Source organism: Lutjanus erythropterus, chromosome 20, assembly GCF_056507025.1.
Source record: "Lutjanus erythropterus isolate fLutEry1 chromosome 20, fLutEry1.hap2, whole genome shotgun sequence".
In the NCBI taxonomy this organism is placed as follows: domain Eukaryota; kingdom Metazoa; phylum Chordata; class Actinopteri; order Lutjaniformes; family Lutjanidae; genus Lutjanus; species Lutjanus erythropterus.
Window position 1 is genome coordinate 23,167,740 of NC_139336.1, and position 22,278 is coordinate 23,190,017.

At 38.4% G+C, this 22,278-nt stretch overlaps 1 protein-coding gene across 1 annotated transcript; it reads right to left on the reverse strand.

The window, feature by feature from the left end:
- Positions 1-16,220: 16,220 nt before the first annotated feature.
- On the reverse strand, positions 16,221-18,352 carry foxd1 (forkhead box D1). The gene has a single exon (XM_084746531.1). It carries the CDS (start codon positions 17,850-17,852, stop codon positions 16,797-16,799), a length of 1,056 nt encoding a protein of 351 aa, XP_084602657.1. The 5' UTR covers positions 17,853-18,352; the 3' UTR covers positions 16,221-16,796.
- Positions 18,353-22,278: the final 3,926 nt, after the last annotated feature.

Genomic DNA, 22,278 nt, shown 5'->3' on the forward strand with positions numbered 1-22,278 from the left:
GCACTGCATATGTTCACCATAAAAATATTGTTAAAGGAAGATGAGAACATGTCAAAATGTTTTAAAATGCCATATATAGTTGGAGTTCATGTTTTGTCATTCATTTGGTGCTCTTCTGTGTTTGGTTACGTAACTGGAAAGGAACAAGGAAGATACAGTAGAGAGCTGCACAAAAGAGCCTATGGCTAACACCTGACCAAACATTGCACATGCAATGTCAAAAAAAAAAAAGTTAGGAAAACTCATAACTTCAGGGCCGCTGGCTTCACTCAATTTTTGTTTTACATGAAACTCAAACTCTTGTGTTTTTAAATAAACTAAGTTTTAAGTTTTAAGTTAAGATAAATTTGAATCTTTGAGTTTTAGAAACCCCCGAAATTCTGTATTTCAAGCGTTCACAGAACATGATTTTTTATTTTTTATTTGGATGCTTGAAAATTAAATGGTTACAATATATTAAATTATCAACCATTATTCAATTTCCACTAGAAAACAGTTTTTAAAACACTTTTCTTTTTGTTTCTAAAACTTAAAGATTCAAGTTTTTTTTAAAGAAGAAAAGTAAATCATCTCAACAAAAGACTATAGGCTGGGAAACTTTTTAAAGGTTCATTTAAGTTTGATCAGAACTTGAAAATTTAGTGAAGACAGTTGCCTTGAAGTAGCACCTACTGGGTAAAGAAATTTCTGACTAGCTAGTAGCTACCAAAACATGTCCTCATTATTTAATTTTTTGTTTATTTTTATAATAATTCATTTAATTTTATACTTATACTTTTATACTATACGGGATTATATGTCCAAACTTCTCCATTTCAACATTGGTATTTACTTAGAAATATGTTTTAGTTATTTAGAACATGTGTTATTTATTTATTTATTTAGAATATTCCAAGCAGCGAGCCAGCTTTATAATAATAGAACAGATAAAGAAATCTACATTATTGGAGAATTGAAAGCTTGAATTCTAAATAATTTACACTTGATGTTGCTTATTCACCGGAGCCTGTATGTTGCAGTGGAAGTTTTGCAGAGGGCTGATCAGATTGATCAAATTGGATTTAATTCCAACAAGTAACCACTGTCATGTTCAATCTGCAGATACTCTGTCCTAAAATGAGATTAAACTTTTTTATGGAGTTTTTGAGCAGCGATAAAGGCCAGAAATAGCAACAGCAACCACAACGGACTAGGTAAGCCTCATTCTTCACCTAGCAATTTGCTGGTGACTTGGCCGGATTGAGGAGTCAGCAGTTAGTATATATTTAGTATATATAAATTTTGACTCACTGCCACCACGAGAGGGCCTTGAGCATAGAAACTATAAAAGTGCACAAAAAATATTAGGTTGATGGGTCCAGATTATCTACAGACAGAACAGACACTCACCTGTGCAGACACACGACCCAAATGCATGGCATGGATAACTGTTATATCTGCAGATATTTGGTCTTAACATATCAAAATCATCCATGAAAACTCATTCCGAGGTTGTCAAAACTCCTAAATTGATCACAGAATTGATTATGAAGTATTATGTGGCAGCTTTCACCATGATTGGTATCATAGAGTCAGAGTAACAGCACTGATTCCTAGTAAAACAGATATTTTGCTGTTTGGAGAACTCTGCTTGCATAATGATCGCAGTGAATTACCACTATTGGATGGTGGTAATTAGTCTTGGTGTTCACATTTAAGAGTGTGTGTGCACTGAGGGTATGTGGGTGTGTAAAAGCCACTTTTCCAGCTTTGCCGTGTACGAGAGGGCAAAAATGGAAGCATAAGTGAGCCACTCTAAGCATTGGAGATAAAACATATGAACCCCCTCCCTAGCCAGAGTGATTGCAGATTCAACTGATACATGAAGCGAGTTCAGATTGTGGAACTTCAGTAAACACACAAGATAGACCTCTTTACTACTCTGTGAACTGTTGCAATTTGTGTGCGTTGAGTGCAGCTTTTTGGTCCTGATCGGGTATATTTAGCTTATGTTAGCAGGAGAATTACATTGAAATTCAGCCTGTAAATTTAGCCTGTGCTAACACTAGAGTTAGGCTACATTTCAGCAGGTCTGCTGCACCCTGCTGTGCTCTGAATATGTATCCAGTTACCTGCCAGTGGAGCCACTTCACATGTCCAACAGAGATCCGCTCAGAATCGGCGGGCTTGACCACCCTGAAGCACGGGGGCCGCTGGACACCCCCTGCGCTGAGGTTATACTTTGATAGAGGCCCCTGAAAATGTTATGACGGGGAACAGGAAGTGCCTACCGCCTTGGGAGGAAGTATCAAATAGAACAGTATCTTTTTTCCACTTTGGTGAGATCTCGCCAGTTATATGTTTTTTTTCCATAGTGAGTTCTACCACTGGCACTCCAGACAAAAGGAGGCTTTCAGCGGGTCCCTGTTAGGATATACAGTGTTTTTACAGTTTCTTTCCTCCCTTTGAGAGAGTCAACATTGTTGTTGCACACTAGGTGCATGTTTTCTTTTGTTATTTTATCAAACCTGTGGAGGGAAAAGAAGGCAACGGAGAAGGGTTTGGTGAAAAAACGTACGTCAATCTTTAGAAAACTGCTCTAAGATGAGACATAAGATTGACTGCAGGCTTATGTGTGCATGTACAGCTCCCTGTAGATGCACACATAAGCTGCATTTACACCCCAGGAATGTTCCACAGGGACTAGGAACCTTTGGAGGAACACAGTGCATTTCCACTGGGGGGACCAGGAACTTAATTATTTTACCCCCCAAAACGTCCCCGCTCAGGGGGTAGCACTTTCCAAAAGTACACAAAGTTTGTGGGTGGTGCTTGCAGAGCTGAACATTTCTTTATTGGTCAAATACTTGCAGCATTTTATGGTTGTCTCTAGATGGGAACCTCAGGCCCACAAAAGATTTCGCAAGAGTGATCATGTAACCCAACGATCCTTCCATTACCCTAACACCAACCCTATCCACAAAGGATCTTGCTAGATTGATCGTTTTAACTCGAACTTTGAGTTTTTAGACACATTTAAGCCACCAGTTTTAAACATCTGCTGCCGCAAACCAGCATGTTTGTTGATCATTGCATCGCCTTGGACCTGCAAGAAAATATAAAACAGATGAACCAAGCCTTATTGAACATTAGCCTTGTTTCCACCTGGAACCTTTAGTCCCAGAAACTACTTTTCAGGGAACTAAAATGTTCCTTTGGCCTGTTGTTGACTGCAATACAGTAGATGTGGGAATGTGAACGCTCAAATACTCACTAAATCTGCGTTTCCACCATAGGAACTTTCCCCAGGCACTAGAAACATATGGGGTAATTCACTGGGGGAATTACTTTCCAAAAGTACACAAACACAAACATTTTTAAAAATTTGCTGCTGTAAACCAGGATGTTTTCGCTTTACAACTACTGCTTGTCTCTTTTCCAGTGTTGACCCAATGACAGAGCAGTAAGTCACAATCATCAACAGCACAACTTGAATCTCTTATTTGTTGCAGTTTCACAGTTTTTGTTTCAGTTTCGCATGATGCCAGTAAGTCGCTTTATATGGCATTATTGTCATGTAGTGTATGTCATGTCGTGTTATAGTGGGCTGAAGGAACATTTTAAAAAGTAGTTACTGGAACTCAAACGCAGCTTTACAGTAAATGTGGGGAAATGACCACTCAAATACTCACATATACTGTATTTCCTGTCACTCATTTCCCTCTCCCAAGGTAATTGTTCTTTTTCCTGGTATTACTGAGTCATGACTCAGAGAGCAGTTGACAATTTAAGAACGTGTCTTTCTAAGGGATTTTCCTCACCTCGACAGTGTCATACATAACCATGCAGCGTGTGATCGGGAAAGCAAAGCTCAGATCCTTAATATGTTGCAGAGGGTCATGGTTTTGTCTTTGATGTGGCTCACATTTTGGCAAAGGCTATATCCAAGAGTTGGGGAAGGGGCTCTGGATCTAATTGTGGGTCGATCTGTTGCTGTGTGAGAAGAAGCATGTATGTCAAATATGGAGACAGATTCCAGCAAACTTCCAAAGGCCCCGAGTACAGACACAGCGACACACAGAAAGAGGTGGGGTGGCCCCGGTCTGACCACTTAAATGCGGCAGCTCCAGCGTCTCCCTGTTCCTTTCAGAGATCATCATGCCATAGACACTTTGTGGTCGAGTCAATGAGGCGGAGAGCTGGAGAAAGCGGAGGATGGAGGGAAAGAAATATACAAACAGAAGGGAATGTTCGGGGGAGGATATTTAGGGAAGGAAAAGTGAGGAGTGAATGGGCCTACATGGGTGGCTTCCAGTGTTGATGTTTTGCTTTTTTTCACCTCCTTTTGAGTGACAAGGCCATCGCCACTGAGGAATTGATGACATAACGCAGAGGATGCTGACTGAAGTTTCAAATTTGGAAGCCGCTTTGAGGAAGTTTGAACTACCCTCCACCTCACCCCTCCACCCATCTAAACACACACAGAAATGCTCCACATATGGGTTTACACATGCAGGCAAGGGCTTCTCATTTATCTGGTTTACTGGTTTTGAACATATCCTGCTATATTTACTGTGAGTGTAACACTCATTGACAGTAGAATAATTAGTGGGCGGAGCTGCTATGATGTCAACCACTGGTTTGTGGACTACAGCAAGTTATGAAGCCTCGAGGTTGGTACCATGGGGGTCGCCATCTTGTTTTTTTGCAAGCATCACATGCACAGTACTGATAAGAGTGTGGAAGTAGTGGGTGATCTAGTATGACTTGGGCAGTGCTTGGTTTTCGCTTATCGAATTCAGCAGCAAATAACGGCGCCCTGCGTGTTCACAATCTCTCTTATATTACAGTTAAACAGTGCAAATTGCAACATACAGTCTTTGAGATATACACACAGTTGCACTTCCTACAGTTGAAAGTGTCGTCTGCATTGGTATGAAACAACTAGAAAAGGCAATTAAATTAAAAAATAGTTTTTCAGGCCAGATTATATTATATTTTTGACATCATGGTGCACGTTGGAGGGATGGGCAAAAATGGACAACTCGATCTGAGTTTTGTTCACTAGACAGACCTACTAACAATTACTTGGTAGCCCCACCCTAAAGCATACCCTGCTTTTTTGTCTATTGTACTCTAAAAGGGATCATAATGAACAAATCGACCATCAAAAGAAGACTTGAAACTAGTAAATGTGACCATAAACATATTAGGAAACACTTTACTGAGGGCATAAATCAACTGAGAAATAGGGTCTTTCTTTTATAAGACTTCATACAATCTCTGCAAATCTTTTTGCAACCAGTGGAGTCGCCCCCTGCTGGCCAATTAGTAAGAATGCAGGTTTAAGGAACTTAAACATCCTCGACACTTTTCTGATCAGAAAGTTCACTTATTCTATTGTCTGTGTTATACAGAAGGCAAGAGCTTCTCATCAGTCTTGTTCGCTGAAATATAAGAGTATATCCTTCTTTATATTTGCTGGAAGTGTACCGCTCTCTGTTTGCAGTATAGATTGCTGGCAGTCTGTGTTTAGAAGCGGGTCCCACTCAGAGGAAATGTTTGGGTTCTGCCTTGTGTCAGCTGCAGACTTTGGTGTGGATTACCTGTGGGCGTCACGATGATGAACGGGTTGCTGGGGCCCGATGAAGTGTTTATGACCGAGAGGCGTTGTTGCATGTAACTAATCAAGCCTGTAGCTGGTAGTCACAAGCAGTGCTTCTTTGGCAGGCCGCTCTGAACGGTAATGCGATGATGCTTAATGATGTGTAGGATGCAAACGGTCAGCGGATGCAGTGACATCACACAGCTGCTGGACTTAGAAGTCAGGATTTTGGATTTTCCTACTGGCTGGGATGCCGTGGCTGTGTTTTTGTTCTATTTATTGTTGTAACCTAAGTAGGAGATGTCTAGGTAACCTCTGTACTTTGTTTCAAGTGGACAGAATAATAAATTCTGCTGTAACAAATGGTTTGTTTCAAGCCGCCTGTTATTTTATCATCACATTCTGCACAAGCGTGATGGATAAGCTACGGGCCCCAGTTGTTTGTATGAGCGGATAGCATGCCAAAGCAAACACGTGCAGGGCTAAAAAAGTGAAAAATGCAGCAACATAATTCTGCAGCAGATCCCCGGATCTGCGGGTTCACACTGAGGTGAGACAGGCAAGATGTAGAACAAATAAAAACACCCCCGAAAGTTCTTCAGCTAAATAAATTATGTGCAAGGACGCGTAAGCTTGCACTTCATGAAGTGGTGAAAGCTCAGTGTTTCTCCCTGGCCCTGTGTGGAGCGTGGTGGCCCGCAGCCAGAGTCTTTAATTCCTCTGTCAAACAGAACTTCACGCATCTCTACAGCTGTTACTGTAACTGTAAGTCTCATCACTGCTGTAGCAGGGGGTTTCAAAGTCTAAGGCAAAGCTTGGAAGAATGTGCCCATCTCATTTTATTTGCTTTGTTTCACTTAATTCCTGGAAGCGTATGGGATCATGACCATGTTTGATCTCACACACTGACAGTCAACCACACTCAAACACTTAGCCAATTACAGCCTAATATTGCTGTTTGACATCATTTCTACTACACCAGATATATTAAAAAAGGTCTGTCCAAAGGCATTTATGTCTCTGGGAAAGTAGGAAAAAATGGTACAATCCTCTAAAACTACTGCATATCTGAACATTCCCTTTACCCAAATCTATCTAATTTTAGACACCACCATATGTATACATTTTGTATTAGAAAAAGTTTTTTTTTAATGCAATAAAAACAGAAGGTAACATTAACCCCTCTACTGTGGTATACTGTAACACAAAAAACAGTAAAATTCCCCCTAACTACTGTATTTCTTTTTAAAGGAATAATATATAGCAATTGTGCATTTAAAAATAAGAACTGTGGTCCAAATAGCAGAATAGGCTGTATATTAAATGGGCTGAAATCCTATTTGATCTATGATCCATGTTTGAAGCGAGTAGTTTCCACCCTAGACTCGGGGAAACTTGGGCAGGCCGCAGGAAAGCTGCAGGAGTGCAAGACACATGCGACAATGTAAGCTGACAATAGCAAGTGAGGACGAGTCCTACACTGTAACTTGATCAGCTGTTTATAACTGTTCTTTGTCTGTCAATGTAACGGCCTTTTAGTATGAAAACAACCTGTTTAAATCATCGATGAAGACCCACTGTGATCTGTATATTGTAATGCACATTAGACTGAATGCAGAAAAAATAAATTACACTTATTTTTCTAAAGACTTCTCGGGCTGTTCATGATCTGTTTCGGAAATGGAAGGTTCATTAACCATGAATATTTTCAGAATTTTTTACACTAAAAATGGAAAAAAACAGAGGTATTTTTATTTGCACGTTATTATGCAATGGTTTTACTGGTCCAGCCCACTTGAGATCAAATTCATCTGTATGTCACCCATGAACTAAAATGAGTTTGACACCCCTGCCACAACAATAGCAGCAATTATACCCTAATATTGCTGTTTGACATAACCTCTGCTACACCAAATATACCTAAAAAAAGATCTGTCCTATTTATGAGTTTCTGTCTCTGGGAAAAACAGTGAAATTCCCAAATACTGTAACTTTGGACTATCTCTTTAACCAAATCACACATTTATGCTCTTCTGTGATCGTCTCCTGATAACTAATGTAACAGGTTTTCATTTCCATTCACTGAGCTTCCCCTGAAATGGTTTGCAGCCCTCCTGGGGAGTCCCACCTCCCACGGTGGCCATGTTTCCATTATGCAGAACTTTAGTCCAAGGTACTGCTTTTCAAGGAACTAAATGTTTTTGCATCCTGTTGTTGTCTGTGTTTCCGATTCCACAATATAATCCACTGATATTTGAAACACACCTAATATTTGTGGACCATATTAAGCAACAGACTTGCGTCACTATTTGTGAAACACTGCAGCAACGGTAAGATTTTTGCCATCAGTCCATCTGTTGTATGCTTTCTTCTGTAACTCCAACAACAAACTGGTGAACTGAAATAAAATGCTGCAGTCAATCAGAAACGTTCAGCACTGGAAGCCCCACCCCCAAAGTTCCTGTATTTTGGAAAGTACTACCCCCCTGAGCAGGAACGTTTTGGGGGGTAAAATACTGTCCCCAAAGCTTAATTTAGACCCCGGTTCCTGCGGTGTAAATGCAATGAGCTCCCTCAAAGGTTCTTATAGAGCCTCGGCTCAATAGGCCCTGGACTTTCACCATCACTCCGTCTCTGTAGGGGTGGATCAAAAGTGCTAAAAAAAATGTAGAAAGCTCTGTTGTCCTTGATCTGATAAGAGTAAGTAAAGTAAGCATTTTTTATTTATATAGCACCCTTTAAAAAAAAAATTACAAAGTGCTACAGAGAACCAACAAAACACTGCATAACAAAATACAAAAAAGACATATATAAGGGAGGTCACAAAGAAAGAAAGAAAGAAAGAAAGAAAGAAAGAAAGAAAGAAAGAAAGAAAGAAAGAAAGAAAGAAAGAAAAAGATGTAATGGGTCAGAAAAAGAAAGAGCAAAACGATGGCATTACAAAAGGGGAAAAGCAGAATGTATCCCAGAGCCACTCTTGTGTAGCAGGTCCTTGCAGTTCTGAGCAGCCTCTAATTAGGCTAGTATTCAGGGGTGGCATTAGTTCCCAAACTTTTTAATGGGGTGGAAAGCGGAGCTCCTTTTACAGAGAGGGGATAAGTGTAGCGACTGTTCCATACGCTGAATAGCAGATGGAGAGATTCTGCACCTCCCTGGGAGGTATTCACTCTTTTTACTCTTTTATTTTTTTAAATTTCACTCCTTGTACTACTCTCCCCTTTTCCAATTGCTCTCTTTTCTCATATTTCTCCCCCGTTTTCTGTACATTTCACATCAACACGTGTTGCAAAGGTTTACAGAGTTTACCCAGTACACAAAGTTATTCCAAGATGCAAAGTTCCTACATGGATAAATAAAATTACTAGATGCATAACACTGACTTAAAGTTCAGTTTTATTTTTGTCTTTAAGGGGGGTTTGAATGCATAAAAATACACTCCTGATCATTAGGGCATATTATAAGTAGGCACGGTTGCTAATTGTTGCTTTTAATTGACTTTTCCTACATGTTTATTGTTTTTTATTGTTGCTGTATATCCTTTTTGGCAGACTTGTTTGTTATTTATTTGCTTGTTATTTCCCTTTTCCATCACTTTACTGTTTTATTGCCGTTTATCATTCTTGCCAAACATGTCTGCTTGGTATTTGTTTTATTTGACTTTTTCGTCATCACACATTATTTATCCCTTTAGCCCGTATCAATGTGAACTCTGTGTAAAATGGTTGACGATAATAATGAAGTAATAGGTAACCAGAAAATACTAAATATATGTACAGATACACAGAAAGACATTATAATATGCTTTTATTGAGGATATTTTAATGTATATTTCCTTTAAATGATTATTCCTGACCTATTTATCCCTTTTTTCCCTGTTTTTGTTGGCATTGAATTATAATTTTTTTTTAAATAATAAAATAATATATATCCATTTTTATGACCTAAAAACATTAAATAAAATTAGGTAACATGATTTGTCAAAGATTGATTTGGTGACGATTGTTTGTTATTATTGCCATTTATTATTATAGAAAGCAATATAAAAAGAGCTTATATACTGCTTTTTCCACCCCAGTGAGGACCTGTGGTTATATTTCATGCACCTGCATGGGTTTATAAATAATTAATCATTTTATTGAGGCATTAAGGCCAGAAACATAACATTTTTACTATTACACTGCTTTGTAAACTGTTTCAGCTTCATTGATCGTACAGGTCAACTTGCATTCATTATTTATTGGTGAAGAAAAAAAGTGTTTTATAAGTTTTTAAATCACATTGTCAGTAACTTTATTTTCCTTAAAATATTATCCATTGCAGGAAAAAAAATAATTTTATTACAACATCCTGCATTTAAGAGGATTGTATATCAAAAATAAGTTGAAACATGCTGTACTGATGCTAATTTTACCAAAATAAAAGAACATCAAAACAGCAGACTGGAATAACCACAAAAAAAGATTTATATATTTATATACATATATATTTTCCTCATTAATAAACATTTGTGAATCATTTGTCTGTTTTATTTCATGCCAAACAGATTTTTTAAGCCTGAAAACATTTATAAATCCTATTTTCCATACATATGTTTTTGCAATTTGAATCCAGAACCAAGTGGTATAACTATCAACTTTATTTCCAGTTGTTGCCAGTGTTCTGCCTTTACAACACAGCGAGTGATGACAAAAGCTGATGGGGTCAGCAGGAGACTTATTTATTCAGTAGGTGTCCGAAGGTGGCCCAAAATGACCTGTTTACTGGCCCTACAAGTTTAAAACTGAAGTATCCAGAGTCTTTATGACTCCCTTTGAAATATAGATTATTCTCACTGCAGCCCTGAATGGCCCAACACATTTAGCCAAAGCCCTGGCAGTGTCTTTTATGGGCTGAGTGTTGTGCTTTATCCCCTCTCCTCATGACCTGTGACCCAGCAGGATAAACTGCTAACTGAGCTTCAGTCATGCTCAAGGAGGCTGATGCCCACATGATCCGTGACATTTCGTGAAAAGACTCTTTAAAAAAGAAAAAAAAAGAAAAATGCAGGACTACCTGCCTAATACACTGCTGTTGTTAATACAAAACACTTAATGAACCGAATTATGAGTTACTTTGGTCATTACAGGCATTTCAACATGAGGTTTAGAAATTGCACTTGTTTTTTATTCCTCTTAGTGATTTCAACTAAATTAATACCTTTAAATGTTGCCTGCTCCGTTTTAAACAATCCTGATGACTTTCACTACTCTTTATTTTAAATATTAGGCTTCTTTAATCAGTCTGTTTAATTATTAATTAATTCTGTTTCAGAATATTTTGCTTATTTCAATGATACTTAATATGAATACTAGTATTGTAGTTATATCAATATATTGCAATAATAATAAAATTAGTCAGTAATTATATTTGATTAATAAATAACCCGGCACAGACCGAGTTTTTCTCTGGAACAAACATTGGAGAACAATGTTCGTGAAATGTGGTTCCATTAGACGCAAACCAGACAACTCTGACTAGATAGATAGATGGATTACGGTACGATTGTGTCGTGCGCACAAGTATGCTTATTTATTTATTTTTGCATTGCATTGCATTTTTAATCTTAACCTAACCAGGAAGTCTCTCGAGGTATGTTATTAATTTTACGAGAGAGGAGACGTTCACGTACGGGGCGTAATGAAGGGTAAACTCGGTTCATCTACCTCTTTGAAGTGAGGCTGAGAGTTTATTCTTGTATTTTCAGATCAACAATTAATCTGTGAGGGGGGAAGCGGGGAAACTACAGCCAGGCATAAAGGAGAAAAAGAAACTGCAGTTCATCTTTGAATTTACCATCACACCCCTTTATAAACCCCTATAACATTCAAACTGAGAGAGACACAGGAGAGAGTTTGACTCAACAAACAACTGACTATTTAAAATACTCACATTCTTCATGAAACGTTGTGGTTTGAATGTTTGGTATGAAAACTGTCTGCAAATGATGTTTGTAAATTACGTCTGGGACAACCCAAGACTATTATTAACTGGCCCAATATTTGACAAAATCAGAGCAGTTAATATAAGTTAAAGAAAGAGTGCTGAATTAACTCTATTATAAATGTCCCATAGGTGATCATACAGAATAACACACACTATAAACCCACTGAACTGCACATTATAGGGAGATAATATTTCAGATCCACAACCAAGTGCGTATTTGAGAGTAAACCCGAGTAAACTCAGTTCATTCACCGCTTTGAAACGAGGCACAGAGTTCATTCATCTATTTTCAGATCAACTATCAATCAATGAGGGGAAACAACCCACCTCTGTATTTACCACTACACCCCTGACCACAATATGAGAGGGTCGTAGTGCTCGCTGTTGAATATAACAGCCAATACACAGTATTAATTTAATTTAACCGTGAAGTCTGCTGAAATGAATTATTATTTTTACAGGAGAAACTGATCAAAACGGCAATTTACGACGTTCATAGCACAATGATATATAACCTTAGTTTAAGGGTCATAAAGGAGAGAGTTTGACTATTTTAAACACTTCAGTTCTTGAGGAAACGTGTTTTCTTGGTAAAGGCGGCGTCTCCAAATGAAGTTTGTAAATTATTCAGAGCCCATGATATGTCTGGATACGTCCTGTTAACTGTTAGGAACTATATTTAACTAAATAAGCTGTTGTAACAGCGATAACGCAGACACGATATTGGTAGAGTGATGAATTAACCGTATTAAGTAATATGTCCCATAGAAAATCCTATAGAAAAACACGAGGCCGTATACACACTATAGGCCGTACCGCACTATAGAGAGATAATATTTCATACACACCACATGTGATAAAACACCACAACATGAGAGGGTCGTATAATTCACTGTTGAATAATACACTGTCATTATCTATTGATATTCAAAGATACATCTGAACTGGTCTCTAATTAGCAAAGATTTATAACACTTCTTGGATGCCATTGTAATGCATCACAACCTTTAAACACACACTTCACCACACTTCATTTTTAATCAGTTTTGTGTTACTGCTTATTACTGTCTTGACACTTGGAAGTATGACTATTGCTATTTATACATTGTAAAAAATAGCCTATTTATTTTTAAAAAGTTAGTGTTCTGGCTGTGTGAAAATTTTAAGTTGACTATATTTAAAAAGACAAATTAAAGTAATTTTGTCATGATTCAAAACAAACTTTTTTTCACTAAATAAACTTGAAACTAATTCAGTCGTACTTCAATTACATAGTAAGCTTAAGATATTAAGATGAACCAACAACATTACGAACAAATTGGATTTCCTTTTACATTCAACTCATCATGTCAAAAGATTTCAAGCTAGAGGAACTCATGTTTTTAAGTTCTGAAAATAAATACTAGAGGTTTAAAGTTTAAAGTTTAAAGTTTGAGTAAATAAAACATATATTTACATTAATTAGTTGATTTCTCTAAACTCGTGTATGTTTTTTTTTTTTAAAACAATACCTTCATAAGCTTTTTTTCTTTGGCTTCCAACCTCTCCTGCACAATGTTCTAACTTTTTAAAAAACATTTTTTATCATCTTTTATACATAAGTACGTATGTGTAAATAATCCAAAATAATGCACTCTATTGGTGTGGATTGGTGGAACAGGCCTATGCAGATATTATATAGGCCTATAGACTGATAACATAAAAATATCATGAATTACAATACCATGTAGGAATTTAGTGGAATCAATTTATCTTTTCTCATTGTCTTAACATAAACACATGGGTTTTATTAATCACAAGTTAATTCAACTTGAAAATTCAAATTTTTATTTTCAGACCTCTTCAGAACTTAGAAACCTGAGTTAGTCTGACTTGACTTAATTCGGCTCAGCAAATAAAATTTCAAAAAGAACATCATCATTTGATAACTCTGGATTAAGTATTTAAAATAATTTCAGTCAACTCAGATATTTAAGTCGGCAGTGAAACTTATGTTTTGAAGTTGAACCTGCAATAAAATTACTTAGTGCACACACACAATGTAAAATCTTGCAGGACCCTAATTCTGATATACTGTAGTATAATAATATTATTATAATGCGTCTTACCACATTGTGAATTATTCTCGCCTCTGTTTAACCTTCTCTATTTGTAAACAAGTCCAACAACAAGCTACAGTACAACTGACCTCCTTCCCTGCTGCTGCTCTCTCTTTCTCTTCAGTGTGTGTGTGTATGTGTGAGTGTTTGTGTGTGTGTGTGTGCCAGTCTGTCTCTCATTGCGTGTTACATCATCACGCAATAGCTGTCCTCCCGTGGCCTAGTGAACTGGCTCTAAGCGCTGAACCAATTTAGCTATCTCTACTACAACACACACACACGTTGCTTTGAGTCGGGGGAGGCAGCAGCAGACACACACACGCAGCTGGCCGGGCGCACACATCCAGTCACGGAAGGCTGTACAGTAAAGGCTGGAAAGACTACATACATCCAGAGCTCATGAAATATTGAAAAGAAGAGGTCTGACACACGCAGCATCACGGGAACACAGCAGCCCTGCAGCCTCTGCACCTGCTTTACACTGAAATTACTAATAGTTTGTGAACAGTTTAAAAATATTAAAGACACAATAAGTTGAATTTTCCCGAGCTGCTCATAAACGCACCAGAAAGATACCTAATTGTTGAGTTTCATGCCCAGGATGTAAAAAACAGATGTTTAAGTTGGTAGAAACATCAAAATAGTGCGACAAGAAGCAGGTACAGGCAGAGGGCGGGGTCTCTGCGGATACAGGTGCCATCACACACTTCTGGTGGACTGTAAATCAGTTTAAGCAGGTTCAACTTAAAAACACAAGTTACTGCCTCAAAAACATAAGTTGACTGAACCTCTTTTGAATAATTAGCACTAAGTTGTCTAACGATTGTGTTTCTTTAGAAATTTAATTTGTTGAGTTGACTCTACTCAACTCTTGTTTACAAGTTCTGAAAATAAAAAATAAAAAAATAATTTTTCAAGTTGAATTAACTTAAGATAAGTAAGTTAATGAGAAAAGACCAGCTGATTCCACTAGATTCATGGCAGTGGGTGATGACTGACAGATTATTGTTGTATGAGTCCGTGTGTTGTTTTTTTGGGGATAATCCTGCGGACTAGATCTAGTTTGTCTGCTTTGATTTGAGGTGAAAATGTTTTCATTTCAGAAAGTGTCTGTATGCACAAATTTTGGTCCTAAACAAGAGGGAGTGTATGTATTTAGCGATTATTCAGACATCGTACACAATCTGCAAACCCTGCATAGCTTGCCTTTAAGGGTAAAATCATTTGTCCGAGCTGTTCATAAACGCACCAGGAAGTTCGTTTATTGTTGAATCTCATCTCCAGGACGTCAAATGCCAACGTTTTGGGGTTGTGCAGAGACGGTTTCACTGCAAAATGATGAGAAATACAGGCAGAGGGCAGGGTCTCTACACACTTAGTGGGTCACGAGTGATGTTTCTGAATCTATACACTGTTTGTATTTTAGGAAAATATTGCATGTTATGCCTTTAAGGTCTGTCTTTGCTACAGCTCCTTACAGGGTCTAATTATCTGCAAATATCTCTGTGCTTATGCTTAAAATTAGCACTCCATTTGGCTTTTTGTGCCATCGGCTGCTTGCATATTACAAATGTCACGCTCCCCCCCCCCCCCCCAAAAAAAAGGCCAAAATAAAGGTGAGTAAACACTAAAAAAATTATGAGTGGATGAAGGTGTTTTTAACCTCCTCTACATCTGTGTCCATGCTGGACTTCAGAAGCCAACATTTCATTTTCTCTGTGGTAAAAACCTGCGCCACATAAGAGCAGATAATGAAATATTATGGAGGACGAGTGTTTTCTCAAGAGCTGGCCAGCTGTCGACACCAGCGCCGGTGTAATCAGCGACCTGAAGCAGGCAAAAATACAGCCCCTGTCTCACCCCGCTGACACCTTGCAGTCCGCTCACCGTAATTACGAGGATGAGTGTGTGAGAGAGGTCAGGTGGACACGAAGGCCTCGTGTGCGCATGTTCCAAAGAGCACTGATATCAGAGAGTGTGCAACATCTGAATGAACTGATCACAAAATATATGCATTTCCTCTTCTTTGCGGGTTCAGACGTGCGCAGACATACGCTTTCTGAAACCGAAAGACTTTTCACTCCCCAAATCAAAGCCATGCAGTCATGAAATGCAAACTATGCAGGATTTCCCCCCTAAAAAAAAAACCAAAACATTGATTCATACGCAAATAATCATCCACGACCCATCAGAAGTGTGTGGTGCTGCCGGAGACCCACCCTCCGCCTGTGGTTTCTTATTTTCTCAGTATTTTTGTTATATCCGAGGCGTTTTGGCAACAAAAACGTCAGTATTTGACGTCGTGAGGAATAAACTTAACAATCATTGATCTTTCTGGTGCACTTATTGACAAATCCTACTTATTCTATATTTAGCCTATGGTCTGTTTGGATAACAGCTGATTGATTTCTACAATCCCAACATAAAGACCTGATAAAGTCATAAAACTTCCAACTTAAAGGTTTTTGACAACATTATTTAGTCTATGAACCCTGGGTATAGCAATACAGGCCCAGGAGGCTCAGCTTAATTTAATAAATTTATTTCCAAACAAATTACCTTTTTTTTGCAAAACGAAATTTATTCTTGTTGAAAAAACAAACTGTGTAAAAATATCACACTTCAATTACACAATACTTGCCAAAAAATGTACAATGTTTTATTACTGAAATAAACACACACTGCATATTATTATTATAAATGTATGACTTAGTTTGCTCTCTGTTTTTTTTAATTAATACAAAGTTCAAATCAAAACTGTAAGAAAGAAGTTTTGATTTGCCAAACTAATAATAAAAAACATGGATGTGTTTGACACAAATACATTATTAACCTATTTTTTTTAAACATGTGATCATTTATAACCTGTCCATTAAGTCCTGAGACGCCCTAAAACAGTGACTGAAACGAATTAATGGATACAAGGAAAGTTCGTGTTCAAAAAGCAGTCTGATTCACACCGAAAAAAATGAACATAAATATATATATTTTAAAAACAGCATGAATATAGGCACAAATAGTGTTGTTTATGTCCATCATTCAGCTGCAAACAAACATACAAAAATAATCCTACCTTCAAAGAGGGGCGTTTTTTGTTTTTGTTGCTGTTTTTGAAAAAGTTTTTAAGACATTTAACAGCCGCTAGAGCCGCTCACAACTCTGTTCGGAAAGTTTTCAACCGGGTGTAAAACAGCTCCGGGGTGGACGCTCTGCGCTGCGGGCCCCAAAGAGGACGGTAAGACCGGGACAACGACCGGAGAAGTCCTGGAGGGGCTCAGCGACCCTCCGATGATGCTCTCTATGGAGAAGGGGGACCGCTGCACCGGGGAGTTGGACTTCTGCGCCGAGGCTTGCGCCTGCTGCACGCCCAGGCTGGAGCTGCTGAGCTGCGGGTAAAACCTACTCCTGGATAAGTCCGCGGTGGTTGTGGGCATCAAAGAGGGCGCAGGGATAATGGTTCCTGTATGTGAATGCCTGGACTGCTGCTGCTGCTGCTGCTGCTGCTGGAAAGCAAAAAGTGCAGAGTGTGTGTGGTAGGACTGGAGCTGGATGCCGTATCCTCCGCAGCCGTACGGTCCGTACCCGTACGCAGCGGCGGCGGCAGCCGGGATAAAGCTGTTGTGTTCCCGCAGGAGATCCTGCGCCTGCTGCCTCTTGAAGCGCTTCCTCCGCCTCAGAAAGCTCCCGTTGTCAAACATATCAGCCGACTCCGGGTCCAAGGTCCAGTAGTTGCCTTTCCCGGGGTTACCAGGCTCCCTCGGGATCTTCACGAAACAGTCATTGAGGGATAAGTTGTGTCTGATGGAGTTCTGCCAGGCCGGGAACTTCTCACGGTAGTAGGGGAAGCGGTTGCTGATGAAGTCGCAGATCTCGCTGAGGGTGAGCCTCTTTTTCGGGCTCTGCAGGATGGCCATGGTGATTAAGGCGATGTAGGAGTAAGGAGGCTTCACCAGGGTGTTCTTGCCCGCCGGCTTGTAGGCATCCCTTGAAGAGGAGGTGGTGGTGGAGCCGTCCAGGCACGGAGGAGTGGGAGGAGAGCCGGCCAGGAGGATGCCAGCGGCGTCGTGCATCTGTGCCACCTCGTCCACGTAGGAGCGCGTGTCCCCATCCTCCCCTTCGCCCACCACGTCTATGTCGGTCTCTTCCGAGAGGATGGAGGCATCCGACATCTCTGAGCTCAGAGTCATGGCTCACACACACGGCTGTGCCCTCTCTCCGATGAGGAAGACGATGAAGATGCACACAAGCCCTCCTCCCTCTTCAGAAACTCATATGAGGAGGGGGACCACGTGTCGCCGTCGCTGCTTTCTCGCTATTTCCATATGTTTTGAAGGGATTATTTTTTATTTTATCGCCGACTAAAGACCAACCCCGTCGATGCCAGGCTGAGAAAATGTGCCGGGAAACCTGCAAAAGGTCCAAACCTTGACTCACAGAGGGGGCGGATCTTCTCTCGGTATTTATACAGCCGTCCCGGTCACATGGGGTGGAGACGTCACCGAGGCGAATGAAAAGAGAGAGAAAAAATTAAATAACAAAAAAAAGGTCTTTGAAAATTAACTGTGAGTGGTTTCAAAAAAAAAAAAGTTTGGTGTGGCCTACATCCTTTTTTAGTGGTCATTCATGGTGGCCTGTGTAGTCCTCCGCACTAATCTGAAGCTTTTATTCCAGCCCAGTGTTTTCGAGCAAAAATAGATTTTTGAAGATGTAAAAAAAAAAAAAAAAAAAAAACATCTTTAGGAAAATCTCATTGCTGGTGTGGTCACTGCTGAGATCGAACAGGATATTTTGACAACCGTTTCATTTATTTAGGCTACCAGAGTTGCAATGATTAACTGATTAATCCATTAGATGTCAATTATTAAATCAATCGCCAACTATTTTGATAATCAATTAATCGTTTTCACTATTTTTTTAAAGAAAAAATAGCAAAATTTCCAGATCCCTGCGCTTCTTAAATGTGAATATTTTCTACTTTCTTTACTTCTCTAATGACAGTAAACTGAATGAGTTGTGGACAAAACAATATATTTTAGGACGTCTTGATTGACATTTTTCACCTTTTTTCTGAAATTTTACTCACCAGACACTATCGATAGATTGATCAGTAATGAAAACAATCGCTAGTAGCAGAACTGTGGTAGATACATAAAGGAAGCACATGCATTTTTATTCCTAATATTTATCTTAATATATTAAAAAAAATATATCCAGAATATTTAAAAAAAAAGGCATAAATGAAATAAAAATAAATAAATAAAGACCTGTGATATTTAACACGAACCCCCTGTGCAGTAGTGGCCGAGACTGGTGCACCATATCCAGGCAGCTCAGTTTGCGTGATCCGGTAGTTATCTAGATTATCCGCGAGCCATTTGTAATGGAAAAGAGTCAGCTGTTAACTCGAATCAGTCACGGGTCACGCAGAGCATGCAAGCCCCACATAGTATAAAGGCCTCTGCCGTGCGTCTGGAACATGGTGCTCGTGTGTGTGTGTGTGTGTGTGTGTGTGTGTGTGTGTGTGTGTGTGTGTGTGTGTGTGTTAGAGAATATGTGGACATTTCTAATAACTGTATTTTGTTTTATGGAGTTAGGAGGATGGAGTTGAACGATGAAAAATCTCCAAAGGTTTTCAGAACAAAAGGAAAAAGTGTAAAGTGAAAATAGCACAATGTGTGTATGGAAAAGCACGATAACAAACAATAACTCTACCCTAATATCCTAGATTGTATATTAAAATGGGCCCTAAATAAAACCCGTGAAGCTCAGACATTTATATTTTTTTTAATTTAAAATGTATTATTATTGGCGGTTCAGGCTTTACAGTCATTATTAGATTATAAATCAAAAGTGAGGCAATAAAGTATGAATAGATGATTTTTTTTAAATTAGGAATTTAATCTGAAATTATGGCTAATCTGTCTGCCGTTCAGTTTTGCTTTCAAGTGTGTTTGCTACTGATTTGTTACAGGCTGAAAAATATATATACATATTTTAAAATGTTTCCGTATTTTTGCCAGGAACAACAGCAGACATGGTTCTAAATGTTTTGACAAAACAGTTCAAATAAAGCAAACACATTTACCATAATATCACTCTGCTGAGTTTGCTCAAATCATTAAAGAACACAAACAACTTTCTCAAACTTATGTGCATTTCACTTCTTACTTTTTCTGTTTTAAGAATAGGGGGGGGGGGAAATCAGTCAGTCATCATAAATGCAGCTGACCTGAAAACTCGTTTAGACTTCCCAGTAAAAATCTACAGATTGTATACGGTGTTTTATCATGACTTTATTTCGTGTATTCAGGTGCTGTGTGGCCCCTCAGCAACTTTTCACACTTTTCCGTTTGTCCAGCGCCATCTAGCGGCGAAGATGCCACATAATTTAATCACCCATGACCCTTAACAGATAAAAACTCCTGCAGCTGTTTGGTGTCACGACCACAACCAGGAATATAGTTCCAGCCTCCTTTAAATTAACCTTTTTAAATATGGAGTTTGGTGTAAATATACTTAATCTGACTCATCATCTCGGCGTAAAGCTTCAAACTTTACTGGCCTTTATGAACAGTGTTTTGTTTGTAACACAATAAAGGTCACTGCGCTTTGGGAGAATTAATAAGAAGTGATGGCAACAACACAAACAATATTTCCTGTAATTTCTGCTTATGCTGATTGTTATTGGCTTTGATTATAACCAATTGAAGGTTCTATTTTATTTATTATTCAATATATCTGTCACTTCATACTTCGAAATAACAGACTTGTCTGCTCTATCACAGTATAAACTTTATAGGCTTATAGCACACTTTGTATTGATTAATTGTATTTAATGTATGGATACATTTTTGTCTTATTTAAAGAAAACTCAGTAACATACCAACGCCTTATAGACCAAGTACATAGTTTTGGATTAGTTATTTAAAATAAAGTGAATGAATCAGTGTTGTTCACAACGAGGAGGAAAAAGACTCGTTCATGCATGCATCATGACTGATGTTGTTTCAATCGAATAAGCCATTGCTCTCACTGATACCACTCAATATTTTAATCGATAACCGGCCCTTAGGCCCATTGATTGTGTGATGAGTAAAGGCAGGGGTTACCAAACTTTTTCGTGTCGGGACTCCCATCACATTAGACCACAGACGCCCAGTTAAAGAGGAATTTGCCTTAAATTATTTTTATATTAAATAAATAAATAAATAAATACATTTTGAAAGTTTGAAGATTTTTTTTAAAGAAGTCCTCATAGTCAATCAAAGATCAGGCTCACTATAAATTACAATTAACCAAAACGGCTAACCCTATTTCCTCCCATGTTGTTCCAACTTACAAAAATGTGATTAAAGTAAAAAAAAAAAAAAAAAAATCTGTATATTGTAATTAGGTGATTCATATTTATTAAAAAAAAAAAAGTTATGAAGTTCGGAGCTAAGGCATTGGGTGACTCTGTAAGTTAGCTCTTACGTCTTATTCCCAGACCTCTACTTCAAGAGGTTTTACAAAGCATAATTAGCAATACTTCATAAAAGATGACAGTTATAAAGGGAAAAATGTACAGTGTATATAAGAAAAATAAGCAATTAAGTAATTATACGTTATTATTCAATTAAAACTTCATGTAGGCTAATATATAGTATCTTACACTACTTGACAGCTGTAGGGATACAGGAAAAAGGTAACCATTAATCTAATAACAAGAACAAACAAGCAAACAGTGGAGATGGTGGTTGTAGGTCGAATACTTTACAATTTATAGGCTATTTATGGATCTCTATATATCTGTGTCCCACTGTTATTTCTTTTCTTGTGATTAAAGTGACATGTTTCTCAGCAAACACTATAAACATCAAACATTTAATTTTATTTAGTTTACTGATCAAAATTGCTGTTTTTGACATTATTACGCCTTTATGTGAGCTTATTGTGTATTGAGTTGCTATAAACTGATAGAAACAAACAAACACTAATATTGAATTTGACATTGCAGAGCCAAAAGTTTAAATTTCAGAACAAGAGCTTTTTTCAAACTTATGTGAACGCACTGACTGACACTATCAGAGAGAAAAAGAAAAAAAAACACATTAAATGAATGAGGACCAGGCGCCCCGACACTTACAACAGCAGCTCTCGCATGTGTGGTAAACCACCTCTAAAGTGTTTCTAAATTCCCCCTCTGCGATCCGAGGGTGTTTCCGTGCCACGGGGTACCAAGAAAGCACTTAGCCGTTTAAACGCAATCCCAGCCTGCCCTGCTGCTCTGACAAAACCCCGGAGTGTCACCAAAACCTCCGTCTGAGAGAGGAGCATGTGATTAATGTGGATCACATGCAGAAAAGGCGAGACAAGGTACCGACAAAGATGCTGTGCGTGGAAGAGTGGAGTGGAAAGAGGAAAGCAGCCTGTTTGGATGAAGAGTAGCGCATTCATCTGGATTTAAATTGGAAAAAAAAAGCTCAAATAAAATTTTAAATATAATCTATTGTATTAAATCTCAATGGGAGTACACATAAAATGGTCAAAACGTGTTGCATGTTTGTATTCTTGCATTTGAAAGGTGCAGATCTGGTACAAAGAGTAAGATCCCTAACGATTAAGTAAAAGTAT

Bases quoted from the DNA above. Each gene is read 5' to 3' on its own strand.
- foxd1 (XM_084746531.1), bottom strand. From the start codon at position 17,852: ATGACTCTGAGCTCAGAGATGTCGGATGCCTCCATCCTCTCGGAAGAG.